This window comes from Aegilops tauschii, chromosome 4, assembly GCF_002575655.3.
Source record: "Aegilops tauschii subsp. strangulata cultivar AL8/78 chromosome 4, Aet v6.0, whole genome shotgun sequence".
In the NCBI taxonomy this organism is placed as follows: Eukaryota; Viridiplantae; Streptophyta; class Magnoliopsida; order Poales; family Poaceae; genus Aegilops; species Aegilops tauschii.
Genome location: NC_053038.3, coordinates 510,883,266 through 510,905,183, shown reverse-complemented (window position 1 = coordinate 510,905,183; position 21,918 = coordinate 510,883,266). Strand labels below are relative to the sequence as shown.

At 44.6% G+C, this 21,918-nt stretch overlaps 1 protein-coding gene across 1 annotated transcript; it reads right to left on the bottom strand.

Moving 5' to 3' along the window:
- Positions 1-498: 498 nt before the first annotated feature.
- On the bottom strand, positions 499-5,591 carry LOC109738027 (cyclin-dependent kinase A-1). Its single transcript, XM_020297137.3, has 8 exons — positions 5,270-5,591; positions 4,990-5,174; positions 4,522-4,642; positions 1,672-1,845; positions 1,327-1,490; positions 1,081-1,168; positions 912-965; positions 499-828 (listed from the first exon to the last, which is right to left on the bottom strand). Exons 1-8 carry the CDS (start codon positions 5,276-5,278, stop codon positions 739-741), a joined length of 885 nt encoding a protein of 294 aa, XP_020152726.1. The 5' UTR covers positions 5,279-5,591; the 3' UTR covers positions 499-738.
- Positions 5,592-21,918: the final 16,327 nt, after the last annotated feature.

Genomic DNA, 21,918 nt, shown 5'->3' with positions numbered 1-21,918 from the left:
TTTCAATCCTACGAATCAAACGACCATCATAGGAAAAAAATCCGAAAGATCCAAATCCTCCAAAAAATCCTATGAAATTCCCTTGTATCAAAGGAGCCTAAAAGGCGTCTATATTTATTACATATGTCGAATCAATGAAATTGTATTATTATTATTATTTTGCCTGATTTTGTAGACAAGGATTGCATTTAGACACATACAAATCCACAGCGTGAGTACGTATGAGTTAAGAGGCCTATACGTGGACACAAAGTAAGCCAGGACTTGAACTCAACACCTTTGACACTAGTCAACGCAACCAAAAGTCCGAACTAATGAAAAGGGCTTGTGCAATCCACGTATTCTGTACATTTTCTAGAACGGCCAAATAAAGACTGGTTAGGCTTAGCACCGAACTACATACAATCAACCTAAATGTGTAGAGATAGCTAAAGACGCAGCCCGTTGTATAACTCTAAATATGTTTAACTGTTGAGTAAACAAGAAAACTAAAAGAGAGGAGCAAGATAATGGATGCCTCATTGAAAATGGAACACATGACAATATTTACGTTGAACAAAATAGAGACCAAGATGGTAATCTATTTAGTAGCAATCCAGAGTGCACCTCAAACACACCAGATCTGAAATATTCAGTTGACAGACAAAAATGCTGGAAAGGGGAAGGCAGAGCGTTCACAAAAGGAATGAAACGAGCAGCTCAGCTCATACATATGCCAGTCACTACCACATAGCCAGCTCACTGTACCATCTCCATGTCCTTGAAGTACTCATGCTCAAGAGCCTGCCTAGCCGTGATCCTCTTGTTTGGCTCAAACCGAAGCATTTTCTGCAAAGAAACAAGAGGATATAATACAGTTACATTACATGATGCCATGTCCACGGTCGTAGATGGGTGTCTTCTTGACTTACCGAGAGAAGGTCCAGGCCAACAGGTTCAAGATTGGGGACAACGGTTGCAAGGTCCTGGAGATCATCAGTGAAGGTTCCGAAAGGAATGTCAATGACATGATATATATAGGCCACTATAAACGTACTTGCCATGAGTGTCTAATGAAAAGTTTAAGCGGTGGTCTCGCACCTCTGCCTGCCACCTGGGGAAGGCGGACTTGTAGTCAGGCAAGGAGCTCACGCCTGGCCAAGTTTGTTCATTTGGAGTGCCGAGTACCCTTCATTGGATAACCAGAACGCAACACACAAATCAGATGAGTAGGCAAGAAATGCACTTCATTGGATAACCAGAACGCAACACACAAATCAGATGAGTAGGCAAGAAGTGCACTCAGAACATGAGAAATTGAATAGGAGGGCGTGGCGAGATCCGAACCTGAATATCTTAAATAGTTCATCAATCTCAGAATCGCCAGGGAACAGTGGTTTCTGGTTCACCATTTCTGCAAAGATACAGCCCACTGACCACACGTCAACTGGTGTGGAATACTGCCTTGCCCCAAGAAGGATTTCAGGAGCTCTGTACCATAATGTCACTACCTGAAAAATACTTGGTCAGTTGATGTGGCATGAAATTGGATAGATAGAAGAAGTATGAGCTTGTTTAGATGCAAAATCACATGTACACACTAAGAGCAAAATAGCATCAACAAATTTATGACAAAGATCGCCCAGGACAGTTTTCATGGCCCCATGTAAACAAGTAACAGAAGAAAAGTACCTCATGAGTAAATGTACGGACAGGAATTCCAAATGCTCTTGCTAAACCAAAGTCTGCAAGCTTCAGTGCATTAGTACGCCGGTCTATCAATAAATTCTGAGGTTTCAAATCTCGATGAAGAACTCTATGAGAATGACAGTAAGCAACGCCGCGGAGTATCTGATAGAGATATGACTGGAGAAAGAAGAAAACAGTCACATACTCACATACCAAGATGCAACCAGAAGTTAATGCATTTTCTGAGTCAAACATGAATATGCTTGAATGAAGGTGCAAAAACAGCAAAACAGGATGTAGCGCTTGCACTCATTCTTACATTTATTACTCTTTGTATAAGAGTATAAGTATCTCAATAAAGTAATGTTGCATGAACTTGATGTTTACCTACACAACTTAGTTGATCTAAAATGTGTTGCAACAATTCATATTGTAAGCAAACTCTTAACATTACCTGCAAAACTATATACCAACGAACAGGTAATACTAATCCGAAAATAATATGTCAAGAAATGTGCTAACTACTTTGATCAAAGGACCACAGACCATGGCTGTCAGAAGTGTTTGTTGCAGGACACGGTGCCAGTTCTGTGTGCAGTAAGCTGTTACACAAAGACAGCAACCATGGCACAAATGATGCCCACATGGAGATCATACAGTGCTGGGGTGATGGTGGTGGTGCCACACTGCCAATCATTTATAGCAACAAACCTACCACTAAACAGTCAAGACATGTTTTATTTACAGCTTGCAGGAGTTACCATAGAGCAAAGAGTGTTGTACAGTACATCTAATTTGAGGAGGAGATAGGCTCCGCTGGCCAGCTATCGTGTTCAGTACTAGAGCCCAAGGCAGTCCTGGAAAGCAATATTGATTATCTGTTCCTATAGTGTATCCATGTTACCCAGAGCCATGTACTAACATTGTTGAAAGTTTGAGACAAGGTTAAAAAGAACTCCAACGTTCACTTTGAGATCTCAGAAATTCCCACATTAAGCAGATAAAATGGAGAAAGATTACAGCATTTATTTTGGTTGGCCCAGTTTATAACGGTGAAGACAATGCAATAAATATTGAAACGATTACATTTGGAGAAGAAATACACCTACATTTCCAACAACAAACAATGCATTTGTAAAGCAAACACAGCTCTGTTTTCAAATTTGTAAAGAAATTTAGCTAGTTCAAGAATAAGAAAGTCTATTCTTACCACAACAATGTAGGTACAGTGTAACTCTAAAGTAAACATACATATATGCCCAAACATCACATGTGCATATAACCTAAATACCAGTGACATTCAGTGCAACAAGTTCAACAATGAAAGAGTGCTCACACAATACAGACAAGCATATTGAGTCAGACATGAATATGCTTGAAAGAAGGAATAAAAACAGCAAAATAAGATGCAACGCTTGCACTCGTGTTATATTTATTACTCTCTGCATATAAGTATAAGCCTCTTAATAAAGTAACATTACATGAATTTCATGTTTACCTATACAATTCATCAGTTGATCTAAAATGTGTTGCAACAATTCATATTGTAAGAAAACTCTAACGTTACCAATACTATATGCCAAGGAATAGGCAATACTAATCAGAAAACAATATGTCAAGAAATGCACCAACTACTTTGATCCAAAGACCACAGACCATGGTTGTCAGAAGTGTTAGTTGAAGGACATAGTGCCAGTTATGTGTGCAGTAAATAGTTACACAAAGACAGCAAGCATGACAGAAATGGTGCCCACATGGCGATCATACAGTACTGGGGTGATGGTGGTGGTGCCACACTGCCAATCATTTATAGCAACAAACCTACCGGTAACAGTGGACACATGCTTTATTTACAGCTTACAAGAGTTACTGTAGAGCAAAGAGTGTTGTACAGTACATCTACTTTGAGGAGGAGATGGGCTCCGTTGTGTGCCAGCTATCGTGTTCGGTACTAGAGCCCAAGGCAGTCCTAGAAAGCAATATTGATTGTATGTTCCTATAGTGTATCCATGTTACCCACAGCCATACACTAACATTACTGAAACAAGGTTAAAAAGAGCTCCAAAGTTCACTTCGAGATCTCAGAAATTCCCACATTAAGCAGATAAGATAGAGAAAGATTACAGAGTTTATTTTGGTTGGCCCAGTTTATAACATGAAGATAATCCAATAAACATTGAGATGATTACATTTCTAAAAGAAATACAAGTACATTTCCAACAACAAACATTGCATTTGTAAAGCAAACACGGCTCTGTTTGCAAACTATTCATTTTTAACATCTGTTGGGACAGGAATTCAGCTAGTTCAAGACTAATAAAAGTCTGATCTTACCACAACAATGCAGGTACACAGTACCTCTAAAGTAAACAACACATATATGTCCAAACATCACATGTGCATATAATCTACATACAAGTGACATTCAGTGCAATAAGTTCAACAATGAACTAGTACACACACGAGACAGACAAGGTTACTTTTCCCCAACTGTGCATACAGGTTTACGCTAAGTGTGGCCCTAGTGAACAGCAAAATGGGCACTGTCCTGCCATATAAAACACAGTGACATAAGAAGACAGGTGATACACCATATACGGAGGGCACAAGACGTAATGTGGGTTCTGTATGTGTCTTGTCATGAATAATTGTACAACATATGAGAGCTAATAATTCTTTTACACGAAACAAGAAGGCACTCTCATTGTTCTATCACTCCCAGCACTACCAAGTTGTATGACATACAGAATCATCGATCAATAACAAACGAACAAACAAATGTTCAACCAACTAAATACGGAAAGCAATAGAAGCAAGTCACAGTCATACGCACGACAATGTCACATTGCTCACCTTGATCAAGGCGGGACTCTTGGCAAACTCTGGACAGGAGTCCATGAACTTCTTCAGGTCCAGATCCAGGTACTCAAAGACGAGCCATATGCGCTTCTCGCTGTGGACAACATCGTGCAGCCTGCGGGAGAGGAATGAGCAAAGCTTCTCAGCATAGCAACAATGCAAACCATCTACTAACACTCGCCCTATAAATAGATAAATAAATAGCAACATCACTGGCAGTGAGTGGCACATTTCATAGGTTCTAAATCCGGCCTGTTCATTTACTGTTGCATAAAAGCGAAGGCCATCCATCCCCATCTCGACTTAATGCCCACTTCAATCAATCAAATGATCAATCAATCAAGCAGTTAATCCGAGCTAGTTGAGGCAAACCAATGCCCGATCCTAAATAAATAAATAAATCCAGAGCAGGTAATGAACAAGGTCAATGCGAACAAACGGGTGGAGGAGGAGGTGACGCACTTGACGATGTTGCCGTGCTGCATCTCCTTGAGGAGCGAGATCTCGCGGATGGCGGTGGAGGGGACGCCCTCGTCCTCCTGCTCCAGGCGGATCTTCTTGAGCGCGATGGTCTCGTTGGTGGCCCTGTCCCGGGCCTTGTACACCACCCCGTACGTGCCCTCCCCAATCTTCTCCACCTTCTCGTACTGCAAGAACAAAAACAAGATCGGATCGAATGAACCGAAACCCTCGTGCCGCGTCCGAACGGAGGCAGATCGCCCGCTCGCGCGGCGCCGGTTACCTGCTCCATCGGGGCCGGGGGCTGGCGTCCAATGCTACGGCGGCGGCGGCGGCGGCGCGGGCGGCGGAAATGGACGAGGAGGCGGGAGGGGGAAGAGGGGGAAGCGGGGGAGGGGATCACGGGGAGGAGAGGCGGGGGAGAGCGGCTGCGGCGGGCGAAGCTGCTGCTGCTGCTGCCGCCATTGGGGGGCTGGGGGGAGGGGGGAGGGGTCGCGCCGTTGGGGGGTGGGCTGGTCCTCCTCGCTCGCTTCTGTTTCTCGCTTTTATCTGCTGTGTTGACTGGAGCCTGAAGCTTTTTCTCATTCAGTCCACCCCCACACCCTCCCTGCCTCCTTGGCTGGCTTTTGGGGGCTTTTCTTATCAATCTTGGTAGGGTTTTGTGGGGTTTTTCTTTTTGTTGGAATGGATCTAGTGAGGCTCCTGCTATTTTTATTCATTCAAGTTGAATAAGATTAGGAAAATTTGGCGGAATCTGAGCCGTGATGTCGTTGTTATCGTGTACTCTCGAAAAAAAATGTTGTTGTTTTTGTCTCCTGGACCCTCTCATGTGCTGCCATTTGCATTGTTAAGCACGATATGTCACGTCTTCTTGCTTGCATTATCATGGCGTGTTCAACTTGTGCTCGGCTCTATTAGCAAGTAATAGGTATTATAAGTTGATTAGATTGTGTGGTTTTCGTGGGTCTAGCAAGGCTGTTTTGTGCATTATCATGTTGTATTGTTTTATTGATTGTTGGGGCCTCTTTTGTGTCATTATCTGGGTTGTCAAGATGTCTACTGGATGGTGCCAGTAATGCATGTTACCTGTTCTTGCATTCATCAATGGTGTATTGAATTTATGCCCAGCTCGACTATTACACTCCCAGCAAGTGTTATAACTTGACTGGACCACGCGATTTTAGTTGGTCTAGCGGTGCCCGAACCTTGGTAATCATTGGAGATGCCTCACGTGGAATTTGTTTTCTTTCTACAGATCTCTCCCCCTTCTTCATCTATTGCAAGGTGCCTCCTTCGTTCTCGCCGTAAAATGTCATATTATATGAATGATGAAAACTGCAGTTTGGATAACAACGACAAACAAAGTAACTCAATTACACTACTGAAAGAAAACAAAAAGTATGGCATTGACAATGTCATTGTTTTTCCCAGGAGTAGGTCATTTTGCAAAGTTTATCCAGGCCAAAACCATTTCAGCAAACTGTCTAAACACAAGCATGTATTTACCTCGGTTCGTAAATAGATAATCTTATAGGAAGTGTGTGCTTAGATTATCTAATTTTCTAACTCTCACTGTTTTCTTTTGGTAAGGTGTAAATATTAATCATCAGAATTGTCATGAAAAATATATGGATAATAAATACTATTAATTTTGTAAGAATATTCCAATAGATACTAGTGATCAGTGAAGCATGGTATACATTAGAGATTGCGTTGACGTATAGGACGCCATCCATTTACATACGGGAAAGATTTGATGTATTTTGTTTGGTTAATTAATAGATTACAAAAACCTTTTGGCTCTGGGGAGCGTATGCTCCCGAATGAACAATAAATTCAAAATAAATAGTAAATAATAAAAAAAATTGATTTTTGTGTGTGGATGTTCATGCGGAAGGGGATAGCAGTGCTTCGTTGGTGAAAATAAAATAAAATTAAGTGTAATATTTAGAGGTAACATTTGATGTTGATTTTTTTTGCGCATGTCAAAATGCTTAATCTTTTTAAGCAATTTGCGGGTAGCAATTGAGTGTGACAATGAACACATCTCTTTTTTTCAAATTTTTGACATTTGCAAAAATATATTTTGGTGGATAGGAGCATATGCTCCCAAGAGCATAATTAGATTTCTATAAAAAAAAGAAGACCGTACAATAGATCACATGAAAACAAATTAGGTAGGTTTCACCATCATCAATAGCTTCTTTACTTATTTTGAAAAAGTTGAAATCGATGTGAAATCAAATTCAGTATTTTTAGCTTTATAAACCATATTCAGTTGACAAGTACGTCCAAGGCCAGGCAACAAAGTGGCTTGCGTAAGCTAAAAAGAAGTGGCATGTGTTCGGCGAGGACTTGACTTGTATGTACAGAAACCGTCTTTGTTAACTGATCGCTACTGTAGTTCCATCAAGCAGGCAGAGTACTCACAGTAACGAACTAATGTATGGGATTGTAAATGCGAGAAGAGAGCACGTCCTTCCCACGGGTACGCCCGTGTATGTAGCAACTCCTTTGATTTTTTCCTCCGGTCAATGATCATGTGTCCGTCCGGTCAATCTAAGAAGTCCGGCCGCCGATGCTCTAATGCCAAAGGGAGCACATCCTTCCCACGGGGTATGGCCGTGCATATGCGGCTCGCACACGTAGCAACTCCTTGATTTTCTTTATAAAAAAACATGACTGTAAGGGCGGCTTCGCTACATCGGCGAAAAAATACGGGCTTTTACGGGCCTGGGCGCCCACCCCACCTGTTAAAATCGGGGGGGGGGGGGGGGGGGGGGGGTTACTTGGACCAATTAAAACAGGACAAGTCAGCCGGTCCGTAAAATTTGTTAGTGGCTAGTCCATGTGTCTAGCATTTTTGTTGTAACGGCATCTTCAATGGCAACCCATAAAATTTCTCTCGCATCCGTCCACGGACAGAGGGGACCAGTCCATGGACACGACACGGAATCGGAGGCCGCCATCCAATATTGCCCGCATACATTTCAAACACCTTTCTAAAAAACCGGATGGAACTCGTGCTAATATAAACCAGACGAAATTCATTACATTTTGGACATATGTTAACTAAAATAGCTAAAACTATATGCAGATCAGGCCACCCGGAGCTCCACTCCCACGACGAAGATACACTACACTAGTATACGGCCGCCCATCGTGGATCGCATTGTCTTCCCCATGTCCGGCAGTCCGCTTGCCGGATTGCCGTGAACCCCGGAGATATATTCTTCCCTCGCATTTTCCTTATTTCCGGATTCGTTGCTCATCGGAGTGGCTAGGGGGTGCTTCAACCGGAGGGGATTGGGGGCTCCGCATCAATGAAGCCCGGGGGGGGGGGGGGGGGCAACGATGATTTGCGCTGAACCGGGCAAGACATCGGTTGTGTACGCCGGCGACGCCTCGGTGGTGGCCTTCATGGGACCCAAGCGTCGGCGGCCTCCTTTATTCTAATTCTCCTTGATGATGGCGGCGGGCACGGGCGTGTTGGACGCCGCGTCGCCGACAGGTCGCGGTCACGGACACGTCGACAACGGATGGCGCGAGCAGTAGCGACATAGGAGGAGCGGCGCGACACGGGGTTGTCCGCGGAGGCACGATGCCTGTGCCGCCGTGGTCCACCTGTTGGAAATATGCCCTAGAGGCAATAATAAAATGGTTATTATTATATTTCCTTATTCATGATAATTGTCTATTGTTCATGCTATAATTGTATTAACCGGAAACTGTAATACATGTGTGAATACATAGACCATAATATGTCCCTAGTAAGCCTCTAGTTGACTAGCTCGTTGATCAATAGATGGTTGTGGTTTCCTGACCATGGACATTGGATGTCGTTGATAACGGGATCACATCATTAGGAGAATGATGTGATGGACAAGACCCAATCCTAAGCATAGCACAAGATCGTGTAGTTCGTTTGCTAGAGCTTTTCTAATGTCAAGTATCATTTCCTTAGACCATGAGATTGTGCAACTCCCGGATACCGTAGGAATGCTTTGGGTGTATCAAACGTCACAACGTAACTGGGTGGCTATAAAGGTGCACTACATGTATCTCCGAAAGTGTCTGTTGGGTTGGCACGAATCGAGACTGGGATTTGCCACTCCGTATGACGGAGAGGTATCTCTGGGCCCACTCGGTAATGCATCATCATAATGAGCTCAATGTGACTAAGGAGTTAGTCACGGGATCATGCGTTACGGAATGAGTAAAGAGACTTGCCGATAACGAGATTGAACGAGGTATGGGAATACCGACGATCGAATCTCGGGCAAGTAACATACCGATGGACAAAGGGAATTGTATACGGGATTGATTGAATCCCCGACATCGTGGTTCATCCGATGAGATCATCGTGGAACATATGGGAGCCAACATGGGTATCCAGATCCCGCTGTTGGTTATTGGCCGGAGAACGTCTCAGTCATGTCTGCATGGTTCCCGAACCCGTAGGGTCTACACACTTAAGGTTCGGTGACGCTAGAGTTGTTATGGGAAATAGTATGTGGTTACCGAAGGTTGTTCGGAGTCCCGGATGAGATCCCAGACGTGACGACGAACTCCGGAATGGTCCGGAGGTGAAGATCGATATATTGGACGAACGGTATTGGAGTCTGGAATTGTTCCGGGGGTACCGGGTGACGACCAGCGTGTCCGAAAGGGGTTTCAGAGGCCCCGGCAAGCGTTGGGGGGCCTTATGGGCCAAGGGGAGGGGGCACATCAGCCCACTAAGGGGCTGTGCGCCCCTCCCACCCCATCTCACGTAACGTGGAGAGGTGGGGGCGCCTCCCCTAGGGCAGCCACCCCTCCCGGCTTGGGGGGCAAATTTCCTAGGGGTGGGGGCGCCCAAAACCCATCTAGGGTTTCCTCTTGGCCGCCGCCCCCCTCTCCCCTTCTCCTATAAATAGTGGGGGTGGGAGGGCTGCCAGACACCCTTCCCTGGCGCAGCCACTTCCCCTCTCCAACACCTCCTCTCCTCCGTAGTGCTTAGCGAAGCTCTGCCGGAGAACCACGAGCTCCATCGCCACCATGCGTCGTGCTGCTGGAGTTCTCCCTCAACTTCTCCTCTCCCCTTGCTGGATCAAGAAGGAGGAGACGTCCCCGGGCTGTACATGTGTTGAACACAGAGGCGCCGTCCGTTCGGCGCTAGATCGGATCTTCCGCGATTTGAATCGCCGCGAGTACGACTCAATCAACCGCGTTCTTTGTAACGCTTCCGCTTAGCAATCTTCAAGGGTATGAAGATGCACTCCCTCTCTCTCGTTGCTAGCATCTCCTAGATTGATCTTGGTGACACGTAGGAAAATTTTGAATTGTTAGTACGTTCCCCAACAGTGGCATCATGAGCTAGGTCTATGCGTAGATTCTATGCACGAGTAGAACACAAAGTAGTTGTGGGTGATGATTTGTTCAATTTGCTTACCGTTACTAGTCTTATCTTGATTCGGCGGCATTGTGGGATGAAGCGTCCCGGACCGACCTTACACGTACGCCTACGTGAGACAGGTTCCACCGACTGACATGCACTTGATGCATAAGGTGGCTAGCGGGTGTCTGTCTCTCCCACTTTAGTCGGATCGGATTCGATGAAAAGGGTCCTTATGAAGGGTAAATAGCAATTGGCATATCACCATTGTGGCTTTTGCGTAGGTAAGAACGTTCTTGCTAGAAACCCATAGCAGCCACGTAAAACTTGCAACAACAATTAGAGGACGTCTAACTTGTTTTTGCAGGGTATGCTATGTGATGTAATATGGCCAAAAGGATGTGATGAATGATATATGTGATGTATGAGATTGATCATGTTCTTGTAATAGGAATCATGACTTGCATGTCGATTAGGATGACAACCGGCAGGAGCCATAGGAGTTGTCTTAATTTATTGTATGACCTGCGTGTCAATGAAAACGCCATGTAATTACTTTACTTTATTGCTAACCGTTAGCCATAGTAGTAGAAGTAATAGTTGGCGAGACAACTTCATGAAGACACGATGATGGAGATCATGGTGTCATGCCGGTGACGATGGTGATCATGTCGTGCCTCGAAGATGGAGATCAAAGGCGCAAGATGATATTGGCCTTATCATGTCACTTTATGATTTGCATGTGATGTTTGTCATGTTTACATCTTATTTGCTTAGAACGACGGTAGCATAAATAAGATGATCCCTCACTAAAATTTCAAGAAAAGTGTTCCCCTAACTGTGCACCGTTGCGAAGGTTCGTTGTTTCGAAGCACCACGTGATGATCGGGTGTGATAGATTCCGTCATTTGAATACAATGGGTGTAAGCCAGATTTACACATGCAAAACACTTAGGTTGACTTGACGAGCCTAGCATGTACAGACATGGCCTCGGAACATGAGAGACCGAAAGGTCGAATATGAGTCGTATAGTAGATACGGTCAACATGGAGATGTTCACCGTTGATGACTAGTCCGTCTCACGTGATGATCGGACACGGCCCAGTCGATTCGGATCATGTATCACTTAGATGACTAGAGGGATGTCTATCTGAGTGGGAGTTCATTAAATAATTTGATTAGATGAACTTAATTATCATGAACATAGTCTAAATTGTCTTTGCAAGTTGTGTTGTGGATTAATAGCTCGCGCTTTAGCTCCTTGTTTTAATACGTTCCTAGAGAAATACTAAGTTGAAAGATATTGTAAGCAATTGTGCGGACTAGGGCCGTAGTCTGAGGATTGTCCTCACCGCTACACAGAAGGCTTCTGTCCTTAATGCACCGCTCGGTGTGCCAACCCCTCTGGCGTCGTCTGTGGATGTTGTGAACATCTGGCAGAAACGTTCTGATGACTACCTGATAGTTTAGTGCGCCATGTTTTACGGCTTAGAGTCGAGGCTCCAACAGCGTTTTGAACGCCATGGAACATATGAGATGTTCTAAGAGCTGAAATTGGTATTTCAGGCTCATGCCCGTGTTGAGAGGTGTGAGACCTCTGACAAGACCTTTGCCTATAAAATGGAGGAGAATAGCTCAGCTAGTGAGCATGTGCTCAGAATGTCTGGGTACTTCAATCACTTGAATCAAGTGGGAGTTAACCTTCCAGAGAGTGATTGACAAAAGTTCTCCAGTCACTATCACCAAGCTAACTAGAGCTTCGTGATGAACTATAACATGCAAGGGAAGATGATCCCGGAGCTGTTCGTCGTGCTTAAGGCCGTAAAGGTAGAAGTCAAGAAGGAGCATCAAGTGTTGATGGTTAACAAGACCACTAGTTTCAAAGAAGGGCAAGGGCTAGAAGGGAAACTTCATGAATGGCAAGCCAGTTGCCGCTCCAGTGAAGAAACCCAAGAACCCAAACCCGAGACGAAGTGCTTCTATTAGGGGAACTGCCACTGGTAGCGGAACTGTCTCAAATACTTGGTAGATAAGAAGGCTGGCAACTTCAACAAAAGTATATTTGATATATGTGTTATTGATGTATACCTTACTAGTACTCCTAGTAGCACATGGGTTTTAGATACCGGTTCAATTGCTAATATTGGTAACTAGAAACAAAAGCTACGGATTAAACAGAGACTAGCTAAGGGCGAGGTGACGATGTGTGTTGGAAGTGTTTCCAAGGTTGATGTGATCACCATCGCACGCTCCCTCTACCTTCGGGATTAGTATTGAACCCAGATAAATGTTGTTTGCATTGGTGTCTGCGTTGAGCATGAACATGATTAGATCATGTTTATTGCAATATGGTTATTCACTTAAGTCAGAGAATAATGGTTATTCTGTTTGTATGGATAACACCTTCTATGGTCATGCACCCAATGTGAATGGTTTATTGAATCTCGGTCGTAGTGATACACATGTTCATAACATTGGTGCCAAAAGATGTAGAGTTGATAATGATAGTACCACTTTTTTGTGGCACTGTCGCTTAGGTCATATTGGTGTAAAGCGCATGAAGAACCTCCATGCTAATGGACTTTTGGAGTCACTTGATTTTGAATCACCTGACACATGCGAACCATGCCTCATAGGCAAGATGACTAAAACCCCGTTTTCTGGAACAATGGAACGGGCAAGTGACTTGTTGGAAATCACACATGCTGATGTGTGCGGTCCGATGAGTGTTGACGCACGCAGTGGATATCGTTATTTTCTCACCTTCACCGATGAATTGAGTATATGTGGGTATATTTACTTAATGAAGCATAAGTCTGAAACGTTTGAAAAGTTCAAGCAATTTCAGAGTGAAGTTGAGAATCATCATAACAAGAAGATCAAGTTCCTATGATCTGATCAAAGGGAGAGTATCTGAGTTATGAGTTTGGCAATCACTAAAGACAAGGTGGAATCGTTTCACAGTTGACGCCACCTGGAACACCATAGCGTAATGGTGTGTCCGAACGTCGTAATCGCACCCTATTGGATATGGTGCGATCTATGATGTCTCTTACCGATCTACCGCTATCATTTTGGGGTTATGCATTAGAGACAATTACATTCACTTTAAATAGGGCACCATCTAAGTCCGTGCAGCCAACACCGTATGAACTATGGTTTAGCAAGAAACCTAAGTTGTTGTTTCTTAAGGTTTGGGGCTACGATGCTTATGTCGATAGGCTTCGGCCAGAAAAGCTCGAACCCAAAGCGGAAAATTGTGTCTTCATAGAATACCCAAACAAGACGATTGGGTATACCTTCTATCTCAGATTTGAGGGCAAAGTGTATGTCGTTAGGAACAAGTCCTTTCTCGAGAAAGAGTTTCTCTCGAAAGAATTGAGTGGGAGGAAGATAGAACTTGATGAGGTTGTTGAACCTTTACTTCGACCAGAGAATAGCGCAGCACAGAAAGATGTTTCTGTGACACCTACCTCAGTTGAAGAGAAAGCTAATGATGATGATCATAGAGCTTCAGATCAAGTTACTATCAAACCTCATAGGTCGACAAGGGTGTGTACAACTTCTGAGTGGTAACCCTGTCTTAAAGGTCATGTTGTTGGACAACGATGAACCTATGAGCTATGGAGAAGCGATGGTGGGCCTGGATTCCAACAAATGGCTGGAAGCCATGAAATCCGAGATAGGATCCATGTATGAGAACAAAGTATGGACTTTGGTGGACTTGCCCGATGATCGGCAAGCCATTGAGAATAAATGGATCTTTAAGAAGAAGACAGACGCTGATGGTAATGTCACCATTTATGAAGCTCGACTTGTCTCAAAGAAGTTTTCGACAAGTTCAAGGAGTTGACTGTGATGAGACTTTCTCAATCATAGCGATGCTAAAGTCTGTTAGAATTATGTTAGCAGTTGCTGCATTTTCATTTACGAAATCTGGCAGATGGATGTCAAAACAAAATTTCCTTGACGGTTTCCGTGAGGAAGGGCTGTATGTGATACAACCAGAAGGTTTTGTCGATCCTAAGGATGCTAAAAGCTATGCAAACTCCAGCGATCCTTCTATGGACTGGAGCAAGCATCTCGGAGTTGGAACATACGCTTTGATGAGGTGATCTAAGCATTTGGGTTTATACAAAGTTTGCATGAAACTTGTATTTGCAATAAAGTGAGTGGGAGCACTACAACATTTTGATAACTATATATGGATGACATATTGTTGATCAGTAATGATGTAGAATTTCTAGAAAGCATAAAGGGTTGTTTGAATGGAGTTTTTCAAAGGAAGACCTGTGTAAAACTGCTTACATGTTGGGTATCAAGATCTATAGAGATAGATCAAGACGCCTGATAAGACTTTCACCGAGCACATACCTTGACATGATTTTGAAGGAGTTCAAAATGGATCAGTCAAAGAAGGAGTTCTTGCCTGAGTTGTAAGGTGTGAATTTGAGTAAGACTCAAAGCTCGACCACGACAGAAGAAAGAGAAAGGACAAAAGTCGTCCCCTATGCCTTAGCCATAGGCTCTATACGATATGCCATGTTGTGTACCGCGATGTGCCTTGCCACGTGTCTGGCAAGGGGGTATAAGAGTGATCCAGGAGTGGATCATTGGACAGCGGTCAAAATTGTCCTTGGGAATAAGGAAATATTTCTCGATTATGGAGGTGATGAAGAGTTCGGCCTAAAGGGTTACGTTGATGCAAGCTTTAACACCTATCCGGATGACTCTAAGTAGCAAACCGGATACGTATAGTGGAGCAACCATTTGGAATAGCTCCAAGTGGAGCATAGTAGCAAAATATACAATATGAAATAAAGATTTGCGAAGAACACACGTATCTGAATGTTGCAGACCCGTTAACTAAAACCTCTCTCATAAGCATAACATGATCAAACCCTAGAACTCATTGAGTGTTAATCACATGGTGATGTGAACTAGATTATTGACTCTAGTAAACTCTTGGGTGTTAATCACATGGCGATGTGAACTAGATTATTGACTCTAGTAAACTCTTGGGTGTTAGTCACATGGCGATGTGAACTATGAGTGTTAATCACATGGCGATGTGAACTAGATTATTGACTCTAGTGCAAGTGGGAGACTGTTGGAAATATGCCCTAGAGGCAATAATAAAATGGTTATTATTATATTTCCTTGTTCATGATAATTGTCGTTTGTTCATGCTATAATTGTATTAACCGGAAACCGTAATACATGTGCGAATACATAGACCATAATATGTCCCTAGTAAGCCTCTAGTTGACTAGCTCGTTGATCAATAGATGGTTGTGGTTTCCTGACCATGGACATTGGATGTCGTTGATAACGGGATCACATCATTAGGAGAATGATGTGATGGACAAGACCCAATCCTAAGCATAGCACAAGATCGTGTAGTTCGTTTGCTAGAGCTTTTCTAATGTCAAGTATCATTTCCTTAGACCATGAGATTGTGCAACTCCCGGATACCGTAGGAATGCTTTGGGTGTATCAAACGTCACAACGTAACTGGGTGGCTATAAAGGTGCACTACATGTATCTCCGAAAGTGTCTGTTGGGTTGGCACGAATCGAGACTGGGATTTGCCACTCCGTATGACGGAGAGGTATCTCTGGGCCCACTCGGTAATGCATCATCATAATGAGCTCAATGTGACTAAGGAGTTAGTCACGGGATCATGCGTTACGGAATGAGTAAAGAGACTTGCCGATAACGAGATTGAACGAGGTATGGGAATACCGACGATCGAATCTCGGGCAAGTAACATACCGATGGACAAAGGGAATTGTATACGGGATTGATTGAATCCCTGACATCGTGGTTCATCCGATGAGATCATCGTGGAACATGTGGGAGCCAACATGGGTATCCAGATCCCGCTGTTGGTTATTGGCCGGAGAACGTCTCGGTCATGTCTGCATGGTTCCCGAACCCGTAGGGTCTACACACTTAAGGTTCGATGACGCTAGAGTTGTTATGGGAAATAGTATGTGGTTACCGAAGGTTGTTCGGAGTCCCGGATGAGATCCCGGACGTGACGAGGAACTCCGGAATGGTCCGGAGGTGAAGATCGATATATTGGACGAAGGGTATTGGAGTCCGGAATTGTTCCGGGGGTACCGGGTGACGACCAGCATGTCCGAAAGGGGTTTTGGAGGCCCCGACAAGCGTTGGGGGCCTTATGGGCCAAGGGGAGGGGGCACATCAACCCACTAAGGGGCTGTGCGCCCCTCCCACCCCATCTCACGTAACGTGGAGAGGTGGGGCGCCTCCCCTAGGGCAGCCACCCCTCCCGGCTTGGGGGGCAAGTTTCCTAGGTGGGGGCGCCCAAAACCCATCTAGGGTTTCCTCTTGGCCGCCGCCCCCCTCTCCCCTTCCCCTATAAATAGTGGGGGGGGGGGGTGGGAGGGCTGCCAGACACCCTTCCCTGGCGCAGCCCCTTCCCCTCTCCAACACCTCCTCTCCTCCGTAGTGCTTAGCGAAGCTCTGCCGGAGAACCACGAGCTCCATCGCCACCATGCCGTCGTGCTGCTGGAGTTCTCCCTTAACTTCTCCTCTCCCCTTGCTGGATCAAGGAGGAGACGTCCCCGGGCTGTACGTGTGTTGAACGCGGAGGCGCCGTCCGTTCGGCGCTAGATCGGATCTTCCGCGATTTGAATCGCCGCGAGTACGACTCCATCAACCGCGTTTTTTGTAACGCTTTCGCTTAGCGATCTTCAAGGGTATGAAGATGCACTCCCTCTCTCTTGTTGCTAGCATCTCCTAGATTGATCTTGGTGACACGTAGGAAAATTTTGAATTATTACTACGTTCCCCAACACCACCGCGTGTCGGCCTGGAGCAACACGCCACTGTTCGGCTTGCTGACTTGGAGCGGTGAGTTGCTGAACGACGCGTCGGCTTGGAGCTTCTGCCTTCGCGAGCTAGCCTGCAGCCACCTGGACCGTCGACGGAGGCGGGGCTGAGAGTTGCCTGGCTCGTATCTGGCGGGCTCGACTGGCCACCCAGCCAACTTGTATGCCGGAGAACTCGGCTTCCTGCTCGCTGGATGCCATGGAGCTTGTAGAGAAAATGATGTGCAAGGAGGAAATGGGAGGGGAGTGTCGTGCGATTTTTGCCCGGCGTCTGACATCGTTTAAATAGCCGGGGGACGGTCGGAGCCAACAGTCGTTGTGTTTAGTGACGAGCGGCTCGCGAATGGACGTGTGGCCGCTGTAGATTTTTGGCACATGCCCGAGTTTTATGAAGGAAGACAAACAGTCTACGGCCGTTTGAATGCGGCGAGGAGGCGTGTTTAGCCGGGCGAGCAGCGGCCAGCGGGCAACACTCTCTCGGCCGGTTCGCCGCTTCAATGTCGGCAACGAGAGGTTGTGTCTATCTGTGCAGCCCTCCCGTTCGGTCAAATCACGGGCATCAATGCCGACCGTTGCATGCTCTCGGCCGGCATGAATGCGGCGCGGCAAGCGGCGCGGAGCATGGGAGGGGTGGGTGTGTGTGTGGGGGGAGGGGGGGGGGTGGGTTGGGTGGGTCAGGGCGGTCAGAAGCGGACAAGGCAGCGGTCCGGACGTCTGTAAAGCCCGACGTTTGTCTTCGATTTGAAGGAGAAAACATGTTTATATTGTCTTATGGACTGATAAAGACCCGCCTTGAATGATACAACACGTCGGAGAACACGGTTGGCACGTAGGGTCGGTTTGAGAGTCCCCGTACACGTCGGACAGACACAGAGAGCACGCATGTACGCGTTGCGCCGGGAAAACGGAACGATGCACATGCTTTGAATGCATGTCTCCCACCATCACCACGCCACATCCATCCGCATGGCCGTGCGTGCGTGCGTGCGAGCTTTAGTTTAGGGGCGCGTGGACGCATGCGTGCAAAAGACGTCTCGTCAGGCTCATGCAAAAGGGAAAAGGGCCGGAGCACCGCGCGCGCACCGAGAACGGAGCACGGCACGGCAGTGCGCGCTTCGATCTCCACGCCCCTCGGACCAACGAACGGGCGCGCGTGCGCGTTATCCGCTTGGAAAACAGCGTCGCGCGCTGTCGATGTGTCGAGCGGGGCGGCCGGTTTCCTCGTGCGTCGCCGCGCGCCGGCACGGAGCAAGGAGACACCGGCCGGCCGCCGGGGTGGTGGCACGGCGAGGTCTGGTCGGCAGCGGCTAGGCAGTCGGCACCGCGACGCTGCGTGAAAAGAGGAGAGGAGATAGACCGCTAGTGGGTCTGCATTGCATGCATGGCGCATGTGACGCCCATCAGAGCGAGCGATCATCGGCGCCTCTCGCGCCCAGCAGTGCAGTGCAGCACGCAGCGGCAGGCAGGCGGCGTAAAGGTGGCTGGCCCCGACCCGACCCGACCCGACCCCGCCAAGTAAACAGCACGAGCACGAGGCGCCACAGCGAAAAGCTTCTCCTCTCCTCTCCTCTGTTCGTCCCCGGCCCCCGAGCGCGCGGCACCACCCGTCCACCCCGTCGTGTCGAGCGCCAAGGTCAGTGCAAGTCAAGGATGCTGGTTCGGTTCCTCCCACTCCCAGGTGCGGAGTAGTTGCTCGCCACTAGTGTGTCCAGCCGAGGCAAGCCGCGGTGGCCGTCGGCATGTAGGACCCCCATCGATGGGATGTAGTGTGGTGCCATTGATGTGTCCTCCCCGAGGCGGCGAGGCCGGATGGCATCATACCTATATATATACACACCTCACTTTAGCTGGTGATGGTTATATGTGCAAGCAAAACCCTGTGCGCACGTGAAAAATGAACATTTAGCTTATCGGTTTCGCTGGGTGTGAAGTAATCAACCCGCTATTTTTTCATTCATTGATCGAAGTCATTTAAGAGTTTTGTTACGTCATCGTACGCCAGTGAAGAGAAGGCCCATGAATTACTCAATCTACTTTTCCTTTCAATCGAGGAGATTTTAAGGTATGAAGTTTCTCAATATTGTAGGAAACATGAACCATTTTTAAAATCCTGAACAATTTTTTAAAAATTATATACACTTTCATAAAAAACGTGAACAAAATTTGAAACTGGAACATCTTTTAAAATTCACAAACATTTTTTGAAAACACCAACTTCTTTTATAAAAACATGTTCATTATTTGAATTAGGGGACATTTTTTTAGAACGGGAGCATGTCTTGAAAATTCATAACATTTTTCGGAAATGTATATTTTTTAACATTGTTTTGAATTATGAAAATTTCACTAAAACAAGAATATTTTTTGAATTTGGAACATTTTTTAAATTGCCATTTTCTTTTTAGAATCTCGGATTATTTTGAAAAACAATAAAAGATTTCGAAAAAATGGTTAACTTTTGTCATGTTCTGAATATTTTCAAAATAGCAACAAAATTTTGGAATTATGAACATTTTCTATAATTTTATTTTTTTGAAATTCCCAACTTTTTTTGAGAATCTTGAATTTATGAAATAAATTCTATGGAAAAATAAAATTGGAAGTGAAAAAATAGACATGGGAAGGAGAATAAAAATAAAAATAAAACATATAAACAAAGAAAAATAGGTCAGCCCATTATTGATTGTCATGTGCAAAGCTTCGACTATTTGTCTCCCCATGCGGAAAATAGAATTTTCACAGCTGCGTGGGCAGAAAAATAAGTGGGCCGGCTTTGCTGGGCCACAGCGCGCGGCTCACGTACGAAATTCTGAAAAATCCTTTTTTTTCTAGCAGACAACACACATAAGAATTTAGTACCACCTTGGACAGAAAAAAATTCTTTTCGGCGGTGAATGGATGAAAAAATTGGCGAAACGCACATTATTTTATTAGTAAGTATAGACATAGATATAGATATCAGTCAGTTGAAAAAAATTGGTCAATCGATTTTTTGTCTGTCTGATTCTGCTTTCATATGTGTGCTGTTTTTTTTCTATGTCATTTTGGCAGTGAGTTCGGCTGTGTGGAATCGATTGACCCATTTTGGGTCAGTCGAATTGCTTCTTGGTCTCGTTTTTGCTCTTCTAAGTAGCGTTTTTCTTTTTTCTTTCCTTTATTGGTTATTTTTTGTTTTTGTGGGTTTATGGATGAGTGTAATTATCTACATACAAATACTGTATAATATGTGCCAAAATTTCATGATTATATGATTATTATTTTCATGTTACGATCAAGTGCGATTTCGGTGCAAAGTTGTGCGCAATTTTCTCTCTCTCTTCTTCAAGGAAATATCAACGCCATTATTTCATTCTTTTACAAGAAAATCATTATTTCGATATTGTTTTAGTCTTTACTTCATTTTCATTCTACTTTAAGATTAATACCAATTCCACTATTCATTTGTTCTTATATTTTTTTTGCAAAAGTTCCACTTTTATATTCTTATTCTTGCATATTTTTAAAAAGCATAATTTTTATGTATATTTCGTGCAAATTTTGTCAGTGCTTATTATTGCATATTTTTAAAATTCATAAATGGTAATATCAATGCCACTAATTCATTCTTCCTTCAGAAATTTAAGTCTTTCTTTTGTGGGTATTTTTGCTTTTTTATTCCTGTTTTATGTTTCTATGCGCTTTTATTTTACCTTTTTTCTTCCCTTTATTGGTTATTTTTTGTTTTTTGTGGGTTTTGGCTGAGCGTAATTTTATATAAACAAATACTATATAATGTGCAAACTTCCATGATTATAGGATTATTTTTGCATATTATGATAAAGTGCAATTTCGGTGCAAAGTTGTGCGTGAGTTTTTTTTTTCTTAAAGGAAAATAAATTATTTCGGTTACACTATGTGTATATTATAGTAGAGTGCGAAAAATGCACTATTATATGCTTATTCTTTGCATATTTCAAAAAGTGCAAATTGTGTGCAAGTTTTTAAAGTTTTTTTTTTGTTTTTTATTTTCTTTCTTCTTAAAAGGGCTTCATTCTTTTTTAGAGAACTTCATTATTTTGATTTTGTTTTATTTCGTTTACACTATGTGTAAATTATAGTAGAATGCGACAAATGCACTATTATATTATTCTTTGCATATTTCAGAAAGTGCAATTTCACTGCATATTGTGTGCAAGTTTTGAAAGCCTTTTATTTTTCATTGCACATATCCTATATACCTAAGAGATTCATCCCCACTAAGCTATTTATCTAAACATGCAGGCTATCCACGTCATCAACCATGCCATCTAACCAAAGACTGTTCCCACGCCTGCCATGTCAGCAAAACATCAAGAGACCGCTAAAAAAAGAAACGTCAAGAGAGAAAAAAATTGAAGTCACGCCCGGTTCCACTGCAACCAAATCGTCCACCTACGCTTCCCCTTCCCCCTTCCGTAACCGGCGACTCATAAGTCTACGACACCAGACACCACCACATCCAGTACCCCAGCCCTCCTCCAGAGCGACTCCGCGAGGCGCAGCGACGCTGCTGAACTGCCGAACGATCCCCAGTGATCCAGGCATGCCATCTGGTGTGATCCCGTTGAATCGCCCCATGATCCCGACGTCGCCCTGACCCCGCTACCCCCTGTCCCCATCGGCGCCACTATGTGTGACCTTGGCGAGCCACCCTGCGAGCTCTACACGCGCACTAAAGG

Bases quoted from the DNA above. Each gene is read 5' to 3' on its own strand.
- LOC109738027 (XM_020297137.3), bottom strand. The intron at 4,643-4,989 runs GTGCGTCACCTC...CCTCTCCCGCAG, and splicing joins CAGCACGGCAACATCGTCAA to GCTGCACGATGTTGTCCACA. The intron at 1,491-1,671 runs GTACTTTTCTTC...AGTATTTTTCAG, and splicing joins TCCGTACATTTACTCATGAG to GTAGTGACATTATGGTACAG.